General features: G+C 42.1%; 1 protein-coding gene across 1 annotated transcript in view; it reads right to left on the bottom strand.

Moving 5' to 3' along the window:
• The window catches only part of DCX (doublecortin), a 215,652-nt gene extending 190,249 nt beyond the window's left edge, over positions 1 to 25,403 (bottom strand). Inside the window, exons 1-2 of the mRNA XM_032228529.1 lie at positions 25,026 to 25,403; positions 2,312 to 2,652 (exon numbers count right to left, since the gene is read on the bottom strand). Coding sequence (XP_032084420.1) covers positions 2,312 to 2,652; positions 25,026 to 25,389 — 705 coding nt within the window. The 5' untranslated portion in view covers positions 25,390 to 25,403. The remainder of the gene's footprint in view (positions 1 to 2,311; positions 2,653 to 25,025) is intronic.
• Between the last annotated feature and the right edge of the window lie 238 nt (positions 25,404 to 25,641).

Raw genomic sequence — 25,641 nt, 5'->3', positions numbered from 1 at the left:
AAGACGCAACACAGCACAGGTTCGAATCCCAGTAAGGGTATGCCTAGCTGATGAGAGCTAAATAGCTTGAAATAGATCTATACTAGTCTCCCTTTATTTATTTATCAGCACAAATATAACACACACACACACACACACACACACACACACACACATATATATATATATGGAATGATATTTCCTTCCCTTCTTCTTTACGTTTAAATGAATAGTTTGAATCAATGCGCAAATGTTACTTATTTCCCAGTGCATTTATAATAATGCAGGAGGAAGTTCTGGGTGATTTTATGGTTTTAGAATAAGTCATAGAAGGTACTTCCCCACAGATCATGTTAAATCATAACCCACGATTTACTAACATGATGTCCAGGTTCACAATAGATCACATTAGTCTAAATGTAATCTCATACACAACTCAAGAGAAGCTAATCTGAATTATAGACATTTCAAATGACCCAAATCAGTTGGCCAATACAAGACCTCTATCAGTCAGAGTAAGAAATCAAATTTTGTTAAGAGACACAAAAGAAGAAAAAGACTCTCCTGAAAGGACCATATGAATTTAAGAAGTCTAGTTTCTGGATTCTAGACTCCAGATTAAGATTAGGTGGATTCAAAAATTTCAGCCTATGAACCACTACGTTGAAGCATTTTTTTTCATCTTTTGATCCAAGTTGGCTGCCTTGGTGAAATGCTCTACAATTCCATCAAAACATTAGAGAGGGTCCAGAGGTACTGTATTTTACAAGAAGAGTACTCAACTCCTGTGCTCGTAATAAAATTCCGTATATCACCAGGAATTTTGAAATTTTAGGCCTGGATAACCTTGAACTATGCCGTCTACATTCCGACCTGAGTTTAATGCACAAGATAATCTGCCATGACGTCTTACCTGTTAATGACTACTTTTACTTCAACTGAAATAACACAAGGGCTATCACTAGATACAAACTTGATTGCAGGAAAAACTATTTCAGCAATAGAATAGTAAATGAGTGGAACTCCCTACTTGATCCTGTTGTTGGTTCCTCTAACCCCCATACCTTTTACCTTAAGCTGTCTACCATGGACCTTACATATTTCTTAAGAGGTCCCTAAGGGGGCGTGCATAAGCGCACCAGCGTGCCTACCATCCCTGTCCTACTGTCCCCATTTATATGTACTCTTTTTATGTGTTTATGGCTATGTTTTTGTTTGCTTAATTCTGTTAAACAACTAATTCCCTCACCACTGTCAAGCTATTCACTAAGGCTGCATTACAATTACTATTACTCTTCTCATTGTTCCTATCACCCATCTCCTCCCACTTATGATTGCATGACTGTAACTTTGTTGCTTGTATCCTTACAATGTATATTGATATTGATTGTTTCCTGATTGCTTATTTGTACCCTGTGACTATCATTAAGTGTTGTACCTTATGATTCTTGATGAATGTATCTTGTCTTTTTATGTACACTGAGAGCTCATGCACCAAGGATAAATTCCTTGTGTGTCCAGTCACATTTGGGCCATAAAGAATTCTATTCTATTCTATTCTGTTCTGTTCTGTTCTGCTCTACTTTACTCTATATTCTATTCCTATTCCTATTCTATTCTACTCTACTTTACTCTGTATTCTATTCCTATTCCTACTCCTACTCTATTCTATTCTATTCTACTCTACTTTATTCTATATTCTATTCTACTCTATTCTACTCTATATTCTATTCCTATTCTATTCTACTCTACTTTACTCTGTATTCTATTCCTACTCCTACTCCTACTCTATTCTATTCTATTCTACTCTACTTTATTCTGTATTCTATTCCTACTCCTACTCTATTCTATTCTATTCTACTCTACTTTATTCTATATTCTATTCTACTCTACTCTATTCTCTATTCTATTCTACTCTACTCTACTCTATTTTACTCTATATTCTATTCCTATTCCTATTCATTTCTATTCTACTCTACTCTACTTTATATTCTATTCCTACTCCTACTCCTACTCCCATTCTTTTCTATTCTATTCTACTCTACTTTATTCTATATTCTATTCTATTCTACTCTATTCTCCATTCAACTCTACTCTACTCTACTCTACTCTACTCTACTCTACTCTACTCTACTCTACTCTACTCTACTCTCTATTCTATTCTATATACACCAAAGACAAATTCCTTGTGTGTCCAATCACACTTGGCCAATAAAGAATTCAATTCTCTTCCACATAAGCTTATGGCTTGACCATAACTGGAACCAATTTACCAAAAGGTTGCTATGTCCTTGTTTGTCCCACTGCTGAGCAGAAGGTTTAAAGGCCTTACCTGCTTCCCATCCAATGTATACAGCTTTTTAACGACTCCAGTTTCCAGCTTTATGGCTTCGGTAATGTCAGTGAGCACCTGCTCAAAAGAATGAGCTGTTTTCTTATTCAGGAGCACGCGCACCGCCTTCCTTGGCTTCACTCCACTCCGGATGATGGTCACCAACTTGGGACGCACAAAATCCTTGTTCTCCTTCGCCTGGGCACTGTTGCTACTGGCCAGAGACTGAGGAGCTTTCATGTTGGCAGAGGTTTTCACATTGACTGACCAGTTTGGGTTGACATTCTTGGTATACTCCACTTTCTTAAAGAAGTTGTCTGATGAACATACATAGCTTTCTCCTGTGAAGAACAGAAAATATAGGGATATTTATTAAGGGCAGAAGCAAGCTCTTTTCAGCAGGAAGGATAGCCATAGAGGTTTGGACATCTCTGAAGAGAGAAGTCAAATGTGGAATGCAGGTGGCTTCTTAAAGACCATCTTTTCTGTTATCCATCCATCCATCTCTATCATCTTCTCCATCTGAGTCTATCTGGCCACCAAGAGTTAGCATTCTCTGTTTGAATACACCTAATGGAAATGCATGTTACTGTAACGCGCTCTACATGGGGCTGCCCTTGAAGAGTGTTCGAAGACTTCAGCTAGTCCAGAATGCAGCCGCGCGAGCGATTGTGGGTGCACCCAGGTACACCCACGTTACACCTATCCTCCGCGAGGTGCACTGGCTACCCATTAGTCTCCGGACCCGCTTCAAGGTGCTGGTTGTTACCTATAAAGCCCTACATGGCATTGGACCTGGGTACCTGAGAGACCGCCTCCTGCCAATTACCTCCCATAGACTGATCAGATCTCACAGGCTAGGTCTTCTCCGGATTCCATCTGCCAGCCAATGTCGGCTGGCGACTCCCCGGGGGAGAGCCTTCTCTGTTGCAGCTCCAGCCCTTTGGAACGACCTCCCCGTAGAGATCCGGACCCTTACTACCCTCCCGGCCTTCCACAAAGCCACTAAGTCCTGGCTGCTCCAGCAGGCCGGGGGGCTTTTGAAATACCCAGCCCCACGGTAACTGTGAATGTTGTGTATTTTTAAAGTGTTGTTTTGTCTATTTATCCCCTTTCCTTGTTTATTGTAAGCCGCCCGGAGTCCTTCGGGAGTGGGCGGCATACAAGACCAATAAACAACAAAAATCAAACATGTATATGTTTGTTTGTTTATTTACTTGATTTATGTGGTCACCCAGCTCAACACAGTAACTCTGGGCATCTAACATTACATCAAAACATACCTACAGCACAACACAAAAATAAAGCCAATATCTCAATACTCAGAGAAAGTTAGTTCGTCTCCCATCTCTCAGATTTTTACAATTGGTTGGTTGGTTGGTTGATTCATTCATTCATTCCAAGATGAAAGAAACAAGTGCTAACTATCCTCTCTTTCATGATGCAACATTTCCTCCAGTGGTCTGCAATTCCTCTGTTTTTTCTATACTTCCATTAATTCTCAAGGGAAATCATGAGAGAAAAAATATTTTCCATGGGTATAATTTCCCAGAAGTAGTAGTACACTCATTGCTTTCTGGAGAAATAGTGGAAGGGTTTTTGCTTCCCCTGCAGACCCTGGAAAAAATGAGCCCAACATTTCTATTGCTAAGTGAGAAAGTTGGTAAGTGAGTTTTGCCCCATTTTATTACATTTCTCGCAACAGATGTTAAGTGAATCACTGCAGTTGTTAACTTAGGAACATAGTTGTTAAATGAATCAGAAGGTCACAAAAGGTGATCATACAACCCTGGGAAACCACAATCATCATAAATATGAGTCAGTTGCCAAGAATTTGAATTTTGATCATGTGACCATGAAGATGCTGCAATGGTTATGTGCAGTGATGGGATTCTAATGATTTAACAGCTGGTTTTCTACCCAAATTACCAGCTGGGTAGGCGAGGCTCAGTGGCCATGTGACTGTGTGGCGTGGCCAACTCAACATCACTCAGGTCGATGGGCGCTTCATCTTAGCTGTTACAGTGTAAAAAGGGTTAACCGGAGAGGCAGTTTCTGTAAGCAGGGCAATAAAGATTAGGCTGAAAACAACGCCAGAATGTTTCCTGCCTGCCTTCCTTATAGGATTAGCCCTGGAAAGTGGGGAAAAACAATAGGAGATTTCTTCCAACAACCGGTTCTCTGAACTGCTTAGAAAGTTAGCAATCGGTTCTCCCGAATAGATGTGAACCAGCTGAATCCCACCACTGGTTATGTGGGGGGAAAAAGCCATGTCACTTTTTCCCATGCCATTGTGACTTCAAAGTCCTCAAGTCTCAAAGTTGCCAAGTTTGGAGACCCCTGATCTAGAAAAAAGAATCTTAAATTAAATGTGGAAAAGGAAAAACAATGAGGCTAAATTTGCTGCTCTGAAAGAACAATTTCCTGGAACCTAGCCAATTTCAAAGGGTCATGTTTATATTATACTGAAACCACTAAAAGAGAAAGAATCTAAAGGCAGCTGCAGTGAAAGAGTCTTGTCAAGTAACATAACTGCTGTCATGGATGTAATTAATTTTTGACATTGCAATGTATCTAACAAACCCAACCTTATGTCTACTCATTACAGGAGGAAGAGAGACAATTTTAGAACAATGACTAGCCAGAATCTTTTCACTCCCATCTCCCCAATCAAGCACTATAATAGTAAACTGCCAACACAAAGGTGGCAATCAAAGTTCTGATTGCTGAAATAATTCTACATATAGTTAATAGGAAGAATTATCGCTTGTCCCCCTTTGTAGTTTATGTATCTCCACATCTCTGTCGCCACAGTTGCTATCTCCAGCAATTCTGTCTCTCAGTGGCATTTCATCTGATATTCATCTTCTTTCCTGACTTTGCTTTTAATAAGGTAAAGGTAAAGATTCCCCTCGCATGTATGTGCTAGTCATTTCCGAATCTAGAGGGATGAATGGTGCTCATCTCCATTTCAAAACCGAAGAGCCAGCGCTGTCCGAAGATGTCTCCGTGGTCATGTGGCTGGCATGACTAAACGCTGAAGGTGCATGGAACGCTGTTACCCTCCCACCAAAGGTGGTTCCTATTTTTCTACTTGCATTTTTACGTGCTTTCGAACTGCTAGGTTGGCAGAAGCTGGGACAAGTAACGGGAGCTCACTCCATTATGTGGTGCTAGGGATTCGAAAAATAGAACTAGGGGGTATACGATAGCAATGTTCCAATATTTGAGGGACTCCTACATTGTTAATTGGTAACAATTAACCATTGGAACAGCTTGTCTTCAGAAGTTATGGGTGGTCCATCACTGGAGGTTTTCAAAAAGAGATTGGACAATCATTTATGTGAAATGGTATAGGATTTCCTTCCTGAGCAGGGAGTAGGACTAGAAGACCTCTAAGGTCCCTTCCAACTTTGTTATTCTGCTAACATAAATTATTAAGAGATTTACTGGTCATTTATCTGCTCCATGTCCCAGACTGAAATGACATCTGCAAAATAAATACTATATTATATTTATAACTTTTCATCCAGGAGCTCAAGATAGTTTTCAAAACTTGCTAGCAATTTCATCAAAGTGACCTCAACGACAATTGACAAGAATACAGTAAACATTCAGATTTTGGCATGTTCCCAAGCTACAGAGAAAGGATGCAGGATTTCCTCCCATTTTTGACCGAGCAATGACCGAGCTTCAGGGTTTGCGTGATTCGTTACCCAACAGTTGAACACTCAATAAATTGTCAAGGAGAACTGATAGGTTGTGGCAAGAGCCTGATAGATTTTAATCAGGGATACGTTTGTTGGGCAATTTAATCCATTGCCCAGAGAAGTCCTTCTCCAAAGGGCATTTGGAGATGGTGAATTTCTGTGTCATATTTCTGCTCTATATCAGGATCTGTGAATGATTGATGTGGTTGAACATTCACTCTGCTTCAGCTATGTCCAGCTTGTTGGGGGCTGGGGGTGATAACACTCAAAGTGGAATGAACGCAGGGCAGGAAAGAACCAAATTCTAGAAAAACCATGTTAAGTTGTTAGCCGTGCCTTCTTTCTTTACATTTACCATCACTGTTTGACAAGGCAGTGCTGTGAGGCTTCCTGACTTGCCAAACATTCGTTGTGAAAGTAAGGGAGAAGAAAAGCACATTTTCAAATCTCAAAAGATAAGAAAGAAAAGAGATGTCAACCCCTCAAAGGAAAGTTACAGAATTATAGAATCATAGTTGGAAGGGACCTTGGAAAGTCTTCTACTCAGAACTCCTGCTTAAGCAGGAGACTCTAGTCTAATCTATACCATTTCAGACAAATTGCTGTCCAATCTCTTCTGAAGAACCTCTGGTGATGGAGCACCTGCAACTTCTGGAGGCAAGTAGTTCCATTGATTGATTGTTCTCAGTGACAAGAAATTTCTCCTTAATTCTAAGTTGCTTCTCTCCTGGATAAGTTTCCATCTATTAATTCTTGTCATGCCCTCAAGTGCTTTGGAGAATAGGTTGATTTCTGTCTAGAATGACTTGAGATTCTGGGAGAAATATTTGGAGTATCTTCTCTTCCTCTGACTTGTCTCCTAATTCTAAAACCGTACCTGGCATTTGGCTTCCTCACATTCCACTTTTTAGACCACTTTGGACATCATGGTTTGCTATTTTTCTGTTTAAAGAACACAGTATCAACAGTAGAGACCTTCAAATTTCCAGGTTCTAACATATCGCAAGATCTAAAATGGACACCTACATCAAAAACGTCATCAAAAAAGCACAATAAAGGATGTTCTTTCTGCGCCAACTCAGGAAGTTCAAACTGCCCAAGGAGCTGCTGATTCAGTTCTACGGAGGAATTATTGAGTCTGTCATCTGCACCTCCATAACTGTCTGGTTTGGCTCTGCAACCCAACAAGACAGACACAGACTTCAGAGGAGAATCAGAACTGCAGAAAAAACTGCCAACCTGCCTTCCAGTGAGTACCTGTACACTGCACGAGTCAAAAAGGGGGGCGTGAAAATGTTTACAGACCCCTTGCATCCTGGACATAAATTGTTTCAACTCCTACCCTCAAAATGATGTTATAGAGTACTGCACACACCAAGACAACTAGACACAAGAACAGTTTTTCGCCCCGAACACTAAACAAATAATTCCCTCACCACTGTCAAACAATTCACTAAGGCTGCATTACTATTACTCTTAGTCTTCTCATCGTTCCTATCACCCATCTCCTCCCACTTATGACTGTATGACTAACTTTGTGGCTTGTATCCTTATGATTTATATTGATATTGTTTCCTAATTGCTTATTTGTACCCAATGACTATCATTAAGTGTTGTGCCTTATGATTCTTGATGAATGTATCTTGTCTTTTTATATTTACTGCAATCATCGGCACTGCAAAGACAAATTCCTTGTGTGTCCAATCTCACTTGGCCAATAAAGAATTCCATTCTATTCTATTTTATTCTATTCTAAGTTTAGTCTTGCTAGAACCCAAATTTTATTTTTGTCTGTTTCAGAAAAATGAAACAGTGTCCCTTACCAATAGAATTAAACAGTAGACAATTAAACACTGAAAAAAGCTAGCACTAATTTAGTGTTGACCAAAATTAATTTTACCCCCCCCCCTTCTGCTGTTGCCTTACCACCATGCCAAAATATCCTTACCTGTCCTCACTTGAGGGCTCCTTGGCGCTCTCTGAGCTTGGTTGTTTTCTTGCAGATCTTCCCTTACTCAAACTAGGTAACATCATCAGTGCTAGTGAAATGTCTGCAAGAAAACAACCAAGCTCAGAGAGCACCAAGGACCCCTCATTTCAACCCTGAGATGTAAATATTCTCCTTTATTGTCCTCATTTGATTGCAAAATTCTCAAAAAAAGAGCTTTCTTTGTTCTACATATGGTAAGAATTCCAGTATTTTTGCAAGGAAAGCTCTAAAAATCTTCAAGGAAATGGGAGTTAATAATGGCCTCTCTTTTGATACTGCAGCATTAATACCAATTTCACCTCAAGTGAAGAATATGAAATACAAATGTAATTTAATTTCATCTCCTTCTTCTCTCCCCCTTGCCGTTTGGTTTAATCAAGCATAAAACAGGAAGATATATTTGCTGGCATTTTTCTCTTCCCCTTTTCTCTCTCTCTAGGTCCCTCCTTGAAGAGATGGAAAGGCAGCACATTTTTAATAAGACAACGAGAAAATGCTGACTAATTTCATTATTTTAGCTTTGATTTCAGAACAGGGATGTGAAAAGATGAGGCTGTGTGTATTTCAAATTACTTTCGCTAGTCAATTGCCTTGAGAGCTTTCTGCAGTAGGAAATGGATTCGGGCAGTATAAATAAATCAATGCATCTGTCATCATAGCATACATGAGGGAAATGCAAATTATCAGTGTAGGGGAAGCAGCAATGATACAGGTGGCTGCGAATGGATGTCAATATTTCCTTAAATAGACAAAGGTACCTGCATTCTCACCAATCCAATCAAGTGATATTTACAGCAAGAACTAACCCTATCCTATGAGCAGTCAAGATGCTGAGATTCTTAGAGTATCACAGTATGTAATACTAGAAATCTAGCCCAAGGGTTTTGGTACAAATTAGCACAAATCAATCAATCACAAATTAATTAATTAGTACTAATCAATTTGGTACAAGAAGAGATTAGGCGAAACCTGGCTCAAAAACAGTAACTGTGAGAGATACCTTGGAGTCCTAATGGACAATCACTTAAACATGCGCTAGCAGCCAAAAATGCTAATACAATCCTTGGCTGTGTAAACAGAGGCATAGAATCAAAATCATGCGAAGGATTAATACTGATTTATAAATCCTTAGTACAGCCACACTTGGAGTACTGCATCCAGTTTTGGTCACCACATTTAAAAAAAAAGATGTTGAGACTTTGGAAGAAGTGAAGACAAGAGCAATTAGCAATAGCAATAGCAGTAGACTTATATACCGCTTCATAGGGCTTTCAGCCCTCTCTAAGCGGTTTACAGAGAGTCAGCATATTGCCCCCCAACAATCTGGGTCCTCATTTTACCCACCTCGGAAGGATGGAAGGCTGAGTCAACCCTGAGCCGGTGAGATTTGAACCGCTGAACTGCTGATCTAGCAGTAGCCTGCAGTGCTGCATTTAACCACTGCGCCACCTTGGCTCTTAGGATGATTAAAAGCTTGGAGACTAAAATATGTGAAGAACGGTTGCAGGAACTGAATATGGCTAGTCTAGAGCAAAGAAGGACTAGGGGGACATGATAGAAGCATTCCAGTATTTGAGGGGCTGCCACAAAGAAAGAGGGGGCTCAACTTATTTCCCAAAGCACCAGAAGGCAACACAAGAGACAACGGATGGAATCTAACCAAAGAGAGAAGCAACCCGGAATTAAGGAGAAACTTCCTAACAGTGAGGGCAAATAACCAGTGGAATGGCTTGCCTTCAGGAGTTGTGGGTGCTGGAAGTTTGTAAGAAAAGATTGGGCAACCACCTATAAGAAATGGTATAGGGCCATGATGGCAAACCTATGGCACACGCAACACAGGTGGCACACAGAGCCCTCTCTGCAGGCATGCAAGCTCTTGCCCCAGCTCAGCTCCACCGCACATGCGTGTGCACCAGTGGTGGGTTGCTAATCCCGTTCCAACCGATTCGGTTAGAACGGGGCCAGCGGCATCCTCGTGCACGCGTGCAGTTCACGCATGTGTCTTAGCGCCTGCGCGATGCTCCAGCTGCTCGCGGAGAATCGCGCAGGCGCTGTATGTGCCATCCAGCTGCTTGCGGAGAATCGCGCAGGCACTGTATGTGCCATGCACCTGCGTGGAAGCACAGAAGCCTTCAAAGACCAGTAAGGAGAGTGGGCGGGCGGGTGGGCCCTTCGCCGTTCCCAGAAGTTACTTACTTCCGGGTTCGCCGACCAACCGGTTCGCGGGGACTGCCACGAACTGGTTGAAACCCACCCCTGGTTTGCACCAGGGGTAGGTTCCTGCCAGTTCTAACCTCTTCTCTAGAAGAGGTTCCACAAATCTACTGTGCCTTTTAGAACCAGTTCCAGCTCCCTCCCCATGCCTGTCTGCACCACGCTTGCCCCACCTGTCACTCACTGATTGGCTGGCTCACCAATCGCCCTGCCACCTCTAAGAGTCCTATCTAAACCTTAAAGCCTTAAAGCTGTCACGTTTGAACACCCCTGGGTTTTTTTTCCCTAAAGGGTTAGGGGTGCAAGGGTCTTGTAATTTGACAGCTTTAAGACTTGCACACTTCAATGCCAGTTTCTGAGCCAACATTTTAGTTGCTAAGCAAGAACGTTGTTAAGTGAGTTTCACCACATTTTACAAGTTGCCCACGCCCACCCAGTTACATGGCCGGCAAGCCACTCCCACAAAGCAGGCCACACCTACAGAAGAGGTTCTAAAAAAATTTGAAACCCACCACTGGTGTGCACCTCCCACCGGCCAGCTGGTTTTCAGGTCCCTGCCGCATATGCATGGGGGGCGTATATGGGAGACACACATGCTTCTGCAGGTGGGTGAGTAGGCGTATGGGCAGGTGAAGCACGGGGGGGGTCACACATGCATGTGGGACGTGCAGGGGTTGCACACATTGCATTATGAATGTGTGCACTGGTGCACGCACACACACTTTTGACACACGGCGACAAAAAGGTTAGCCACCACTGGATCGCCTGCTTGAGGAGAGGGTTGGACTATAAGACCTCCAAGTTCCCTTCTAGCTCTACTGTGATTGATTGGTTATTCCAAGTATCTACTTTACACAATCCACAATATTCAGATCACCCTTGACTTGCAACCATTCATTTAAGGACCATTCAGTTACAACCTGACTGGGAAAAAATGACTTGTGGTTAGTTCCTACACTTAAGACCATTGCAGCATCCTCACAGTCACAAGATCAAACAAAAATCAAGGGCCACCTATATTCTCACAAGCTTTCCTTGCACTGTCACAATGCACTGTGAATGGTGTACATCTCCTAAATCATTTAATCGGCTCCCTCTTGTTACGTTTGTAATGTGAATTCTACTGGACCAGTCTAAGGCTGGCGGGAGGGGGGGGAGGGGGGGGAATCCATAATTTGAGATTAGCTTCAAATTCACATCCTCTATTTTTAATTCTGGGTTTCAAGTACAGGAAACATCTTTGTAATTTTTTAAAAAAATAGAAACCAAACTTTCCCACTTTACGTGACCTGAAGAATACAATAGTGTGGTTTCCTGATATTTTGAGGTTGGAAAAATGTGAAAGCCGAGGTAAGTCTTAAAAGAGGTTTGACATAAGTTGAATAACATGAATCTTCTCTCCCCCATCGCCTACCCGCCAAAAAAGGAAGAAAAATGGTGTGTTTGGCTTATGACCAACTCACAGAGGTTTTCAGTTAAAAATATTAATTACAATTATGAAAAGTTTACCAATTTCTGATTTTCTGAATTTTGTACTGAACTTCAGTCAGAGACAAATATTCTATGATGATGGTGAATTTAGCACCAGCTGTTTTCTATTATTATTTTGAGAATATTAAGGAATGCTGTTCCTTAAACTAAGTTCCTTAAATAAAGCCATTTGTGTATATTAGGAATAATCAATGTGAACTGTTTCTCTTTGTATCTTTCATTTTGGCCTACTTACCTACAATACCCTGCTGATTCCTCATCCAAAGATTAATCAAGGCTTCAGCTCAAATTGGCTAAGCACTGCCATCTGTATTTCAGCTATGAAATGATGATAGTTTCACTGCCAGGAAATTACAGCTCACCTCTAAATCCATACCTAGTCTTACATCATAACATATTTCTTAGGCACCTCTCAACCCGTAACTAATGTGGGATAGAGTCGGGGCAACTTGGATGGAGCTGAGCATTTACTGGCCAGATCCCTTTCCCGATGCCACGTGGAGGTTGCAGCAGACATTTTTTTTCTTTGTCCCTGGAGAGAGACACATCTGCCACTACCTAGAATTGAACTCTCAACCTTCTCAACGGGAGGCGATTAGCTTCACCACTAGGCCACCATGACCATTTCTTTGGGTTTATGATTGTGTCAACACAGTAAATTGTGGTTTATTCATGGTTAATCAAACTAGTATTGTATGAACATTATAAGTGACGTGGGATAAGCAGATGTTGTTTTGTCAAAGGTATAAAAATATGGAATGCTCCCCAAATTTGTGTATTACTAGGCATCAACCAAGTACCTCCCGAATGATGAATGTATGTTGTTTATTATTTTATTATATGTCTTACCTTAATGTCTGTATCTCCCCTTCCCCTATTTTATGTGAGCCGCCCTGAGTCCCCTCAGGGAAAAGGGCGGCCTACAAATATTAATAATAAATCTCTAAATCACCTTCTTAAGAGGTACGATATTCCGAGTAGCACAGTTTTTTGCAGTTCCACTCGTGTTATTGCAGGAAGTTGCAATTTATTGATGTATTTTGTAAAATTCTTGGAGATGGTCACCAAGTGCCCCGATGGCAATGGGTATCATTGTTACATGTTTCATCCATAATCGAGTAGGTCGCAATTTTTCGTGTGTTTTCCCCAGTTCTTTTTCTTTGACTCTGGTATCTCCTGGTACAGCGACATCAATAAATTGTACACTTAGGTTTTCGATAACTGTGATATCTGGTGTGTTGTGTTCCAAATGATGACCCATCTGTATTTGAAAGTCCCACAAGATCTTCACCTTTTCATTTTCTACAACTTTTTTCACTTTATATTCCCATGACTTTTTGGCAAGTCGTATTTTTTACATAATGACCAGTGGATTAATTTAGCAACTCAGTCATGTCTAGCTTTGTAATCAGTTTGTGCGATTTTGCAGCACTCACATATTAAATGTTAAACAGTTTCAACTTTGTCATTGCAAAGTCAGCAGTTTGGATTGTCAATGGATTTTTGTATCTTCACTTACATGGCATTAGTTTGCAGTGATTTTTCTTGAGCAGCAAGTATTAAACCTTCCGTTTCTTTCTTGATGGTTCTCGTCTTAAGCCATGCCCATGTCAAGTTGTTATCACATTTTCCTTCAATGCTTTTAAGTGCTGTCCATGTAAAGCTTTGGTTTCCATCTATTTAATCTGTCATCCAGCTGTTTTTCCTTATATTCTGCTTTTGTTTCTGTTGTTTTTATAATGTTCTCTTTTTATTATTATTATCTCTTTAATTCATTAAACATGAAACTCAGTCAACTGAACGTTTAAAAATGCTTCACAAATACCATTGACTGGTGCTAGTGGTTGATACGGGTTGCTGCCAGCATCCTAGGTATCAACCAAGTATCTTCTTAAAATATAAGATGTTCCAAGTAGTGCAGTTTTTTGCAGTTCCACTGGTGTTATTGCAGGAAGCTGCAATTTCTTGATGCGTTTTGTCAAATTTTTGGACATGGTACAAAGTGCCCTGATGACAATGGGTATCACTGTTACATGTTTCATTCATAACCCTGTAGTTTCGAGGGCCAGGTCGCAATATTTCGTGATTTTTTCCAATTCTTTTACTTCGACTCTGGCGTCTCCTGGTAGAGCGATATCAATAAATTGTACGCTTCGGCTCTCGACAACCGTGATATCTGGAGTGTTGTGTTCATTACCCTTTTCTACTTTACAAATATTTACATTCTTAAAACCAGTCTGTGAGATTCACCATTTGTTAAAATTTATCTATTAAATTTTTATGCCACCCATCTCGTGGGATCTAGCCCACTCTTCATTATTCTGTTTAAATTTTAGGTCACTTCAGATTAGAAGCTCTAGAAATCTATACAATATGAATGTACAAAATAGTTCCAATGTTGTTTTTCCTTAAGCCCCTTCCCTTTCTGCAGTTCAGTTGAATCCTCTGGAGATACATGATATCATAACAAATAACATAATTTCAGCACAACAGGATAAGAACCCTTGGGGATAGGAGGATATTTTTTTACAGTGTGACATAAACCATCTGGAGAAAATATTACTACACACACACTATATTGAAGCGAGGCACCCTGAATTTCTTTATTCCAGATATTTATTGCACAGATGATGTCTTAATACAGAGTTGGGTATCAGTTGCATTCAGGACCTATTGAGCATGAAGACATCTTAAAAACTATGGTATCTTCCAAGCTTAGTCTTCATTCAAATAAAGTCTGCAGATGAACTCTTTATTTGTTATGATAATGGTGGTGTCAGCGTTCCAAATATGCAGAACTAAATCAGAGTCCAAGGCAGAGCTATCCTTAAAGTTGCAATTTAATAAGACAGACATGTTGGCACATCTGTGGGAATCCCGAATCTGAAAACTTCCTGGGATCCCACCTGGCCACTCGTTGTAGTAGTTCAGGGGACTTCTTCGGCAGTGTTTTCAATGTTGCGCAAGTAGCACAGCTTTTACGTAATCTTCCACCTCCGTTTTCATTTTTGGCCACCAAAATTGATGCCTGGCAAGGTGGAGCATTTTTAAGAATCCAAAGTGGCCTCCTAGTTCCGCCTCATGGCTTTGCTGTAGAACTTCCAACCTCAACCCTGCAGGGATGTACAGTTTTGACCCCTTCTAGGCTAATCCATTTCCATTGTTTGAATATCCTGGTTATTGTTGAGTCACTGGTCTGTGGGAGCGCCAATTTTATAGCTGTCATCAGCTTATCCTGGCTTTGGTTAGTGACTTTGGCTGTCTTTTGGTGGGAGGAAGAAATGATGGGGTGAACAACTTCTCCCTTCTTACTGTTGTTCTGTGGTTTTCTCGACAAAATATCCCCCAACAAGATTTTTGGTACTTGTTGGATCCCTGGGGTTTTGTCTCTGCTGCAGGTGCTTCAGGTTCTGGGCTCTTGGGTTCAATCGTCCCTGGGTGGCCCTTTTCCTCCACAGGTGGTAGTGGCCCAAACGCAACCATCAATTTCCTACCGACATCTTCCCACTTTATCGTAGGCTTCCACTTGTTAAGCCATGCAAGCCCAAGATAATATATTCCAGCATCTCTGGAGCCACAATGAATCTGAGAATCTCATAGTGGCGGCCCACTTGTAACTTCACCATTTCAGTTATTAGCATGGCTGGGGCCCCTCTAATTAGCGTTCCATCTACCTGCTCAACCCAAATGGGACAGCTAGAGGTCTTGTGCATATGCCTAGTTGCTTTACAATAGACATGCTGATTAAGCATCGAGTGCAACCAGTGTCCACGACTGCTTCAACTTCCCCTTCCTCCCCCGTTTTGGATACTTGGAGGTTGACTTGGAAGGCGAAGGGGCAGATGGGTGCACTAACCATTGGGTCGTCTTCGGCATTTCCATCCTCCGAGGCCTCCCCATTGGACTCTTAATCACCTTAGGTTGGGGATCCTCTCCCAGAAGTTGTTGGCCCAGATGACTCTTTTCTGGTGGCATCTGGGGCTTTCTCTTTACTGCCGTGGTGGTTGGTGCGCACGTTTGTGGCATTGGGGCTGGAGCCAAGCACTCCGACACTCTGTGGCCAAGTTGACAGCAATGATGGCATTTTATTGGCCCCCACGAGGGAAGGAACCTAGTTACATCTCTAAACTTAGGAACCGCCTCATCACATTGTTCTGCTATCCATCCTGCAGCTTCTCCCTCATTCATCCCTTCTTCCATTGTCAAGACTCTTCTCTGTAGGAAGGTGGGATAAGAACCTGTTGGGGCATTGCAGGTGGGACTGGACTCAATGAAGGGATCATCCCTGGGTTGCCACTGCCCAGTATTCTGCCATGGTGCCATCTGCTGAGGGAGATCAGGTGCCCACAGGCATCTCTCCCATCCATGACCTGGAAAGGAAACCCATTCTGGAGTTGCTTGATTGACAGGTTGCAGGCCAACCATCAGTGGCTGGCAGGGTCAGGGTATGGTCCAAGGCCCCTCTGCTGGCTTGGAGGATTTCCCATGTTGCCCAGTGGCATCTCTGCCATCCATAACCTGGGAAGAAAGCACAACCTGGTGGTGCTTGATTCACAAGCTGCAGCCCAATTTTCGATGACTGGCTAGTGAGGGATGTTAGCCAAAATCCTTCCTGCTGACTGGTTTGAATTCCTCATTTTAACAAAGAATCTGTCTTCAGCTCAGTTGCAGGGTAATGGGTCATTTCATTTATTGCTGTTTGGAAGGAGTCAAAATTTCCACTCCAGTTTTTTTTCCCCTGAGCCTTGGCTGGGGAAGGAGGGGGAGCATCACTCACATTTAGCTGCTTAAATTGATCTGGGACTTTCAAACATCTTGTTGCTTCTAGCCATGTGCAGAATAAGCCTTTCCAGCCTCCTCTGACCACATCTTCCCAGGCGCAGAAATTACTTTGCACTTCGAAGCTTTGCAAAGAAACTTCAAACAGAAATTCCTTCGCCCTTTGAACCTTTGCAGAGGGCCGTCTTGTCTAGCTCATTTTCTTCGGTGATATTTTATGCTGACCAGGTCAGTCAGCATTGGGAAATCAGCACACGTCGCCAGCCCGCCTGCAGGGGGCGGGGTTTGCTGGTGATTTATTTTAAAAGGAGATTTGGGATAATGTCAGTGCAGAATTAAATCAGAGTCCAAGGCAGAGCTATCCTTAAAGTTCCAATTTAATAAGACAGACATGTTGGCACATCTGTGGGAATCCCAAATCTGAAAACTTCCTGGGGTTCCCACCCAGTTGAAAGTTCAATATCTTGCCCCCACATCCACAAGTTCATCACATGGTCCAATCTTCCTCTGCCATGCTGGCAGCTTCCACCCATCTAGTTCTGGTCAGGTGCAGAGGTGCAGAGACAAAGGATGACCTTGATTTCTAGAAAGGAATGTTCGATTATGACAACAACACATTCTACAATTCCACTCCTTACTATTCCCCCTCCCAATCACTACACTAATGAAACAGCATAGAGAAATAATAGAGAGTGCGGCAGGCCAAAGATCCTAAAAGGGCTATAACTGCAGGCCTGATAGGTGGGCCATGAAGGTTGGAATAGAAGGAGATTAGCTTTTTCTAATCTGTGCAAGATGACTTAAGTTTCCCTCAATGTCAACTTTTGGTCATGGAGATACCTCCTTCTCAAGATGAACAGGAAATAAGGACTTGTTATTTCTGAGAAGAAAAGTGCTCTTTGTTCTGACATAGGCTTCCTGAGAAAGCATAAAATCCCTCTTGTATTTAAACAGTTGTGAATTATGGTCATTCACAGCCCATAATGATTCACAAACAGTCTGTAAAGAGTCTGACAGATGTCTGCTCGAGTTGCCGCAGTCTTTCAGGGGAATGTTGATAAGCACTCACCTTTATCTCCCTTGAAACGCTGCCAGAGACCTAATTGGCATTAGTTTTGCAAGGCCAAATGGAGCACAGTGTCAAATAGGATTTCTCAGAACTTGAACCTACTAGATGAACTAATTGCTTCCTGCAAAAACTCACGTCCATTTGCTCTTCTTTTATGTCTTATGGAAGGGGCCAATCATCTCCAAGCCTTACTCCTGAGTCTCCCTTTTTGTCTTAAGTGTTCTCGCTTTCTAGTAGTTCTGTGCATGCACACACTGGGAACAGGCTCAGATTGTTCTTCTGCCTGCTGATGTCAGGCTCTGGAGGCACCATGTAACTACCAGATGGCCTTGGACCACTCTCTGCCTCCGACACAGAGACTTTGTCTGAGCTTTCCCCAGACTCCAAGACTGGCCATGTCCCCCCCCCCCCCCCCAACTCTGCTACCAGCTCTTTTTAAAGGTGTTGTTTTATGGATCTAATTTCATGGTTCAGCTGACTTGTCATCATATCAAATCATCCCATTAAAGGGTTGAAACATCCTAATCTTTTCTTTCCTGCTATATTCCCAATAAACATTCCCTCTCAATCTACCGTACAGGAAAAATCTCCATTAGCACTGATGACTAATTTAGAATAACAGAATAACAGAGTTGAAGGAACATTGGAGATCTTCTAGTCCAACTCACTGCTCAAAAGGAAACCCTATACAGTTCAGACAAATAATTGTCCAATCTCTTCATAAAAACCCCAGTGTTTGTGCACCCACAATTCTGGAGGCAAGTTGTTCCATTGCTTCATTGCTACACTGTTAGCTATTTTTTCCTTAGTTCTAGGTTGGTTCTCTCCTTGATTAGTTTCCACCCATTGCTCTTGTCCTGCCTTCAGATGCTCTTGAGAATAGCTTGACTCCCTCTTCTTGTGACAGCCCCTCAGACATTGAAACACTGCTATCATGTCCTTCTTTTCATTAAACTAGACCAATGATGGCAAACCTTTTATCCACCGAGTGCCCAAACTGTGTATGCACATGCCCAAACGCATGCAAGCATGCACAAAGCGCATACATGCCCGCATGCGCAGCAGAGACCCGAAGACCATCTGGCTTGAAGGGGGGAATCCAACACTGGCAGCGCAGCAAGAGGTAAGATCTTTTTCTTCCGTGAGCTTCTGTTTCATGTTTGCATGAAACAGAAACTCACGAAAGAAATGCTACAGAGAACTGACCTGGGGCAATGGCACATGTGCCAGCAGAGAGGGCTCGGTGTGCCACCTGTGCACATGTGTCATAGGTTCACCATCACAGAACTAGACATATCCAATTCCTGCATCATTCTTCATATGTTGCTCTATTGTGCTCTATTGCATTTTATTGCTGAACTCTAGCAGCGTGAGGGAGACTTACACTCCACTTTTTAAGTCTGAATCCACATTATTATATATACTTGTTCTTATTTTTGTTGAGCTTTGGGGTCAAAAATCTTTGGCAGATTTCCCTCCCATCAATCTTTTCTCCTTGCCTTCCTGCATACACCTAGCCCCTAACTATGGAAAGTAGCTTTCTGATATGAGTTATGTATCTCAGTGTAACTACTAATCAGATAGCATTGCTGGTAATATATATAAAGTGCAGGCGATTAATGTCTTTCTTTATTTCAAGTTCACCTCCCAGCACACATTAAAATGCATGGCTCAAAATCTAGCCCAAACCACTTTGCATTGTTAAATTAAACCTGCACACTTCCCCAAGGCTTAGTAGAAAAGTTTTAGTAAGCTTACTATATATAGGAGGCCCAATCTATGGTTGAAGAGCTGCTTGAACGTGAGATTTATTTTAAATAGATAATAGCAATAGCAATAGCAGTAGACTTATATACCGCTTCATAGGGCTTTCAGCCCTCTCTAAGCGGTTTACAGAGAGTCAGCATATTGCCCCCAACAATCCGGGTCCTCATTTTACCCACCTCGGAAGGATGGAAGGCTGAGTCAACCCTGAGCCGGTGAGATTTGAACCGCTGAACTGCTGATCTAGCAGTAGCCTGCAGTGCTGCATTTAACCACTGCGCTACCTCGGCTCTTAAATATAATTTATTTATTTATTATTTTGTTATGTCACCCGCCTCTATCTCGTAAGAGATTGTGGGCGGCTTTATTAATAAATAAATACATTCTAACACTGTATTTCCACTCAATTGTTTGTAATGTGATTAGGGTAGAATAGAAGGTGAGAATAGAAAACCTCTAAGGGATCCTTGGTATTTCCTTGCAGATGTTTCATTACCCAAGTGAGATGGATCATATATCAACATCACCCTAGCACTGATAATGTTACCTACTTTGGATAATGAAACATTCTGCAGGAAAACAACCAAGTTCAGAGAACGCAAAGGACCTCTCATTTCAACCCTGAGCTACAAATACCATGTTTCCCCCAAAATAAGATTTATTATTTTCTTTTGACACCCTGAAATAAGCGCTTGGCCTTATTTTCAGGGATGGTCTTATTATTTTTGAGGTACAGGAGGTGGCGAGCGTGGTCACCTCATGGCTGCTGCTGTGTTGCAATATTTCAAGGAGGGCTTACTTTCGGGGGAAGGGCTATTTTTTAATGCATGCGCTCAAAATCCTGATTGCGCTTCTCATCTGGTAGATCTTATTTTCAGGGAAACAGAGTATTCTCCTTTACTGACAGGAAAAACCACTGTTGGATGTTTTCAAATCTTTTTCTCAGAGCCAAAATGATGACTAACTCATCATTAAAGTTTGCAAGCCCTAGATGGAAGATTTGCTGTCTAGCTTCTTTGGCTAGCCACACTCTAGTAAAGCCCATGGAAAAATGATTGCTCAAAGTCAAAGAAGCTGAGAAAAATATTATCTGGGGAAGAAAATGGGCACAGCCATTATCAGAATTTGTCTGAAATGGTCTTCTCCTTGGAAAGCATTACTAAAAGACATTTTCATCAAATGGAATAGAAACAGGTAGAAAATGCATAGGAATTTGTCTGCCTGGCATTAATAATTTTACCTAAGTAACCTTTCGTTCCTTTCCCATTGTATTACTGCACTGATTTTTTAAAAAAAAGGTCTTTTGCAATCCTGACTTCTAACTTGGACTGAAAATGGATCATCCATCATAATCTATCTATCTATCTATCTATCTATCTATCTATCTATCTATCTATCTATCTATCTATCTATCTACCGTGTTTGCCCAAAAATAAGACATGGTCTTATTTTTTGACCCCCCCCCCCTAAAAAGTCTTAGCCTTATTTTTGGGGAGTTCTTATTATTTTTGAGGTGGATCTGGATGGATCTGGAGCTCTATTATGGACTACAGAGAGCTTCAGGGAAGCTTTGCTGGCTGCATAAGACGTTTCTGAAGGTCTCTGACAGCAAAAAGGAAGCCAGGGGTGATGTGTGCAAGTGAGGTGAGTCAGTGGATGATATCCCTCTTCCCCCACAAAAAGTAAAATGGTGCATTTTTGGTGGCAAAAAAATATAAGACAGAGTTTTATTTTGGGGAAAATGTGATCTATTACTCCTGAAATACCGTCGATCAGCTGTTCCAGCTGGTGAGGATTGCCGCTGCCTATCGCCACTGATTAGCTGATTGCCAATCAGAACAGCTGATTGGTGGTATTCCGGAAGGCCGATCCAACTGCCAATCAGCTGCTTAGCAGCAAAGGTTCCAGCATTCTCCGGTGGCAGTGAAAAGTGGTAGTGGTGACAGGCAGAGAATGTGGCTGCCATACCAACCCCCCTCCCCTGCTGCAATATTCACTCACCCACTTTTTTGGGGGGGGGAGTGGAAGTGTGTCTTATAGTGTGAAAAATATGGTACTTCCTTTGTGGTTACATAGGGATTCTAGGCTGATCCCTCTCTTGACTCCTCCCCCAGATTCTGCCACTCCTTCCCCTACATACACAGGCAGTGAATTGAGATACAGTTGGGGCTTTTACTGAACACCTCTCTCCTTAAGTCTAGCTAGGATTTGCTCCAGCTGCGCATAGATTTCTCCCATCACATCCTTTTCCATCTCTTTCAAAGTCATTTGTGAAGCTCTAACTAGGTTACTTTATTTCCTGATATTTCCTTAGTTCAAAAATAGCACTTTTTAGGAAATATCCTACAATTGGCCATATTCACACAACATACTTACCCACATCTTGGGTTTGCACGGTAGCTGAACCATCAACTAATTCAACTAGGCTCAATTTTGTTTGTTTATTTACCTACCTACCTACCTACTTACTTATTTACTTACTTACTGATTTCTATTTTTTTTCTTAACCAACCACCTCCCTCAGAGAATTTGTACCACACTGTAAGCCAGCAGGAGACATAAACCAAGGTTAAAACTAACTAAGCTTAGCAACTTAAACACAGGCAGCCTGTAGGTTTTGATCGAGCTGGTGAGATTGTGTGAAGTGAAGGCAAGCGTGTGTGTGAAATGAAACCATTCGGCCTTCAGCAAGATGAAGACAAAGAATCCCATTCATGAAAACAAAGAAGGTTCCATTCTCCATTAACTCTGGTGGAAGCCCTTTACTTCCTATAGAACAAAATCCCCCATGAGAAGCGGGTAACAAAGCAGTTCTGGTGCCTTACAGATAACCATGATGTCACTCTTTTCAATTCTCACTCTGGGGGCGTTTTCAAGGAGAATGACATCATTCAAAATGGTAGCCTCTGGTACAAGAGGCAAAAAGTCTTGGGAACCTGGAAGCCTCAGGGAAGCCCCTAGCAGAAGAAGCCCTGTGATTAAGTCCACCTTGCATCTCCAGAAACATAATGACTGAAGCCCAGCTATGCCCTGAGGGATAGAAAGCTGCAAATCCAGATGTACCCACTACCATCCAAGCAAAGTTTAAAACCTGTGTGAAGATCTTGTCAATAGACTCTTCATTGTGCTTCACATTTTATCAGCCCTTCCAACAGAGGCAAGATTTCTTCTCTCTCTCTCTCCCCGAATCTCTCTGGGCAGATCTTCCTTCCAGCCTTGCTATGTAACATTGCAAAGATATAAAATTGATTGGATCCATATGGAAAGCTTTCCTCCCGAGAAGACTGCATCCATTGCCAGCTTTCTTTCTCTCCGGCAGGCCAATTACAAGAGCCATACTCCCTCCCTCCCTCCCAGCTCAGAAGAGTTTGGAGCCCCCTCCCTCCCTCAAAAGACACCCCTTCCCCCAGGGGCAAACCAAAGTGACACCCCCTCCGAGCTTGCACTTTGGAGACACACTGAGCACATCCACTCCAGACAAAGAGACACACCCTGCAGGCTGCCTCCCAGATGAACGTTTAAAACAAGAGCCTCTGATCAAAAGATTTAAAAAGATTTTTAAAAAAACCTTTAAGCTAAAAGTGCATAAGGCTCGGCAAGTCTTTTTTTATTATTATTATAAAAAAGAAGATAAAGGTGGGGCTTTTTCCTTCATTGTTACTGCAGCAAAGAATAGAATTCTGCTTTTTCATTAGGGTTAGAAGAAGGGGAAAAAAAGCACATTCTAGCGCAAATTTCCAAAGCAGGGATGACATCAGCATTATATTTAATTCCCCACCGCTGTTTTTGGCTAATCTTGCAAGCTTTAAGGCAAGCTGCATTTAGCTTTGTTGCCTCTCCATATTGCACCATCGGTGGTCTCAGAGCCCGTCAGCTGGTGAGTGACGAATAACCCAGGCACAAAGTGCACAAATTGAACAGATTGCATTCACACACGCTGAAGCATTTCTGCAGGATGCAGGCAGAGTGTACACGCCTTCAGCCAGTCACACCCACTGCAAAATATTTGCTCAAAGCTTTCATGCTCACCAAGAACAGCTACTTTACCACATAATGCATAGAAAGGATGCTTAAATGCTAAGGCTTCCTAAAGAGTGTTGAGAACATTAGAAGACTTAAGTCTTAAAGCAGACTTCCAACCTCCTGCATTCATAATTCTCAGATACATTGCAAAAAGTGTAATAGTAGACCTAATCTAGAAGGTATGGCAGCCTGTCTAGAAACTCATAATCTGCAAATATATTGTAGACAGGATCATTTAGATACACAGATGCTCCGAAGTTAGGGAGCTAAACCTCCTAAATGTAATTCATGGGTCCACAGATGGGTACCCGTATCTCCTCCTTAGGCAAGTCACTAATGGTCCACCGAGACTCCTTCTCTGCAAGCCCACCAGAATGCCTGTCACTACAGAGAGGCAGAAAACGTACAAGACATGACATCAGCCCCCGGCTAAATGAGCAGGCATCCCACTTCCAGTGCAAGTTATGGAAACATGTGCACAAATACACACCCACCATCTGGACTGAGATCATTCAATTACATGCCTTTCTAGATTCGCATCTACGCTGCTTGCCCAGCAATGTATTTTAAGCTTTGGGGGGAAGAAATCCATATTTAAAACAGGGTGGATTAGAACTTCTAATCTTCTAACAAGGGTTTATTTCTTCCTTATGCTGCAGGGATTGCAATTAGGTGGGCAAGAGGACCACTGAGAAATGCGCAAGAGAGATCCCCATCTACTGAAAGGATTTCGGAGGGGATGACTAAGACGAAGTCACAACCAGAATAAATGATTATCAAGATAGATTCGATCCTTTCCGATGGACAAGATGACAACCCCCATAATCTCTGGTCATCTTGCCCATGCTGTCTGAGATTTATGGAAGTTGTACTCCAAAAAAGCAGGCTTGAGAGGGCTGGGCTGGACAGCCACAGTGTACAATTTGAGGGGAGGATCACACTTGATTCTTATGTTCAGTCAAGTCCAAAAATAAGACACTGTTTGATAAATAAATTAGATTGAATTACACCTGGGTGGCATGGATCCTGCCCAGGATTTAATCGTTTCCACAAAATATCACATTACACATTAAAATTTGGTGACAACTTTTAGATGACTGCAGTGGGTCACATCAAAATGTCCAGATACTTGCAGTGAATCTAGAATAAGGAGGTCCTATGATATAGAGCAGGGTTTCTCAATCTTGGCAACTTGAAGATGGGTGGACTTCCATTCCCAGAATTCCCCCCAGCATGCTGGTCACTTTCTTCTTCCCTTTCCTTCCAGCTTTCTCAGCATTAGAACCTTCCCAGAGATTGCCTTAATGTTGCTTACTCTGAAATTAAATTTCAAGATGGGTATTCTCAGCAACTTTAAGAGGCATGGACTTTAACTCCAGCATGCTGGCTGGAAAATTCTGGGAGTTGAGGTCCACCTTCATCTTCAAGTTGCCAACGTTGAAGAACACTGATGTAGAGTATTATATGCATCCATCCAAGGATTAAATATGAACTTTGACAAACTTTTGGACAATCTTGCCCCCAGAGATAAATTATTCCCACCACTGAAATTCATAGTTTTAATTTTAGCACCCTGAATCAGGAATAAAGTGTCATCTTCCATGGGGTGGAACATGGGCCATTCCTCATCTTTCCACCCTTCCCGGAGCTACTCTACAGTGCTGTCCTTCTTACCTTCTTCCAGTTCATCCATGCTGCCAATCTTTCTGTTGCCATCAATGGTGTAAATGTAGCGAACTCCCTGAGGCAGATTAATGTTATCAGACAGAGAACGGGTCAGGTCAGCAAGCAAGGCATCAAAGCTTCGGAAGCGGTCACTGGAGACGGCGTAAACAATCCCCTTGAAATAACGGTCCCCGTTGCGGTAGAAACGCACTTTCTTTGCCTTCTTCTCATTGCTCAGCGCCTGTAAGGTCCTGGTGCGGTAGAAACTACAGTGGGCGCTGTGAGTGGGACTTGGCAGGCCGTTCATTCGGGAGCCACGCATGTTTCTGGACGCCTTATCTCTTTCGTCAAAGTGTCCAAAATCAAGTTCCATTGCTTGGTGACCCCTAAAGATGTGAAGCTGAGGCAGAAGAAGAAGGAAAAGAATGGAAGCAAAGAAGAAACAAATGAAATAACCACCATCACCACCACCACAACAATAATAATTGCCTTGGGTGCAATCCCCAAAACAACTGGAGCACCACTTGAACACCATTGGCATTGACAAATTCGCCATCAGTCAATTGCAAATGATGGATTTACTAGGAACTGCTTCCATCCTGTGATGATATCTGTAACACCATCA

The sequence above is a fragment of the Thamnophis elegans genome, chromosome 12 (assembly GCF_009769535.1).
Source record: "Thamnophis elegans isolate rThaEle1 chromosome 12, rThaEle1.pri, whole genome shotgun sequence".
Taxonomy (NCBI): Eukaryota; Metazoa; Chordata; class Lepidosauria; order Squamata; family Colubridae; genus Thamnophis; species Thamnophis elegans.
Note: the sequence above shows the minus strand (reverse complement) of the source record. Positions and strands in the feature narration are given on the sequence as shown.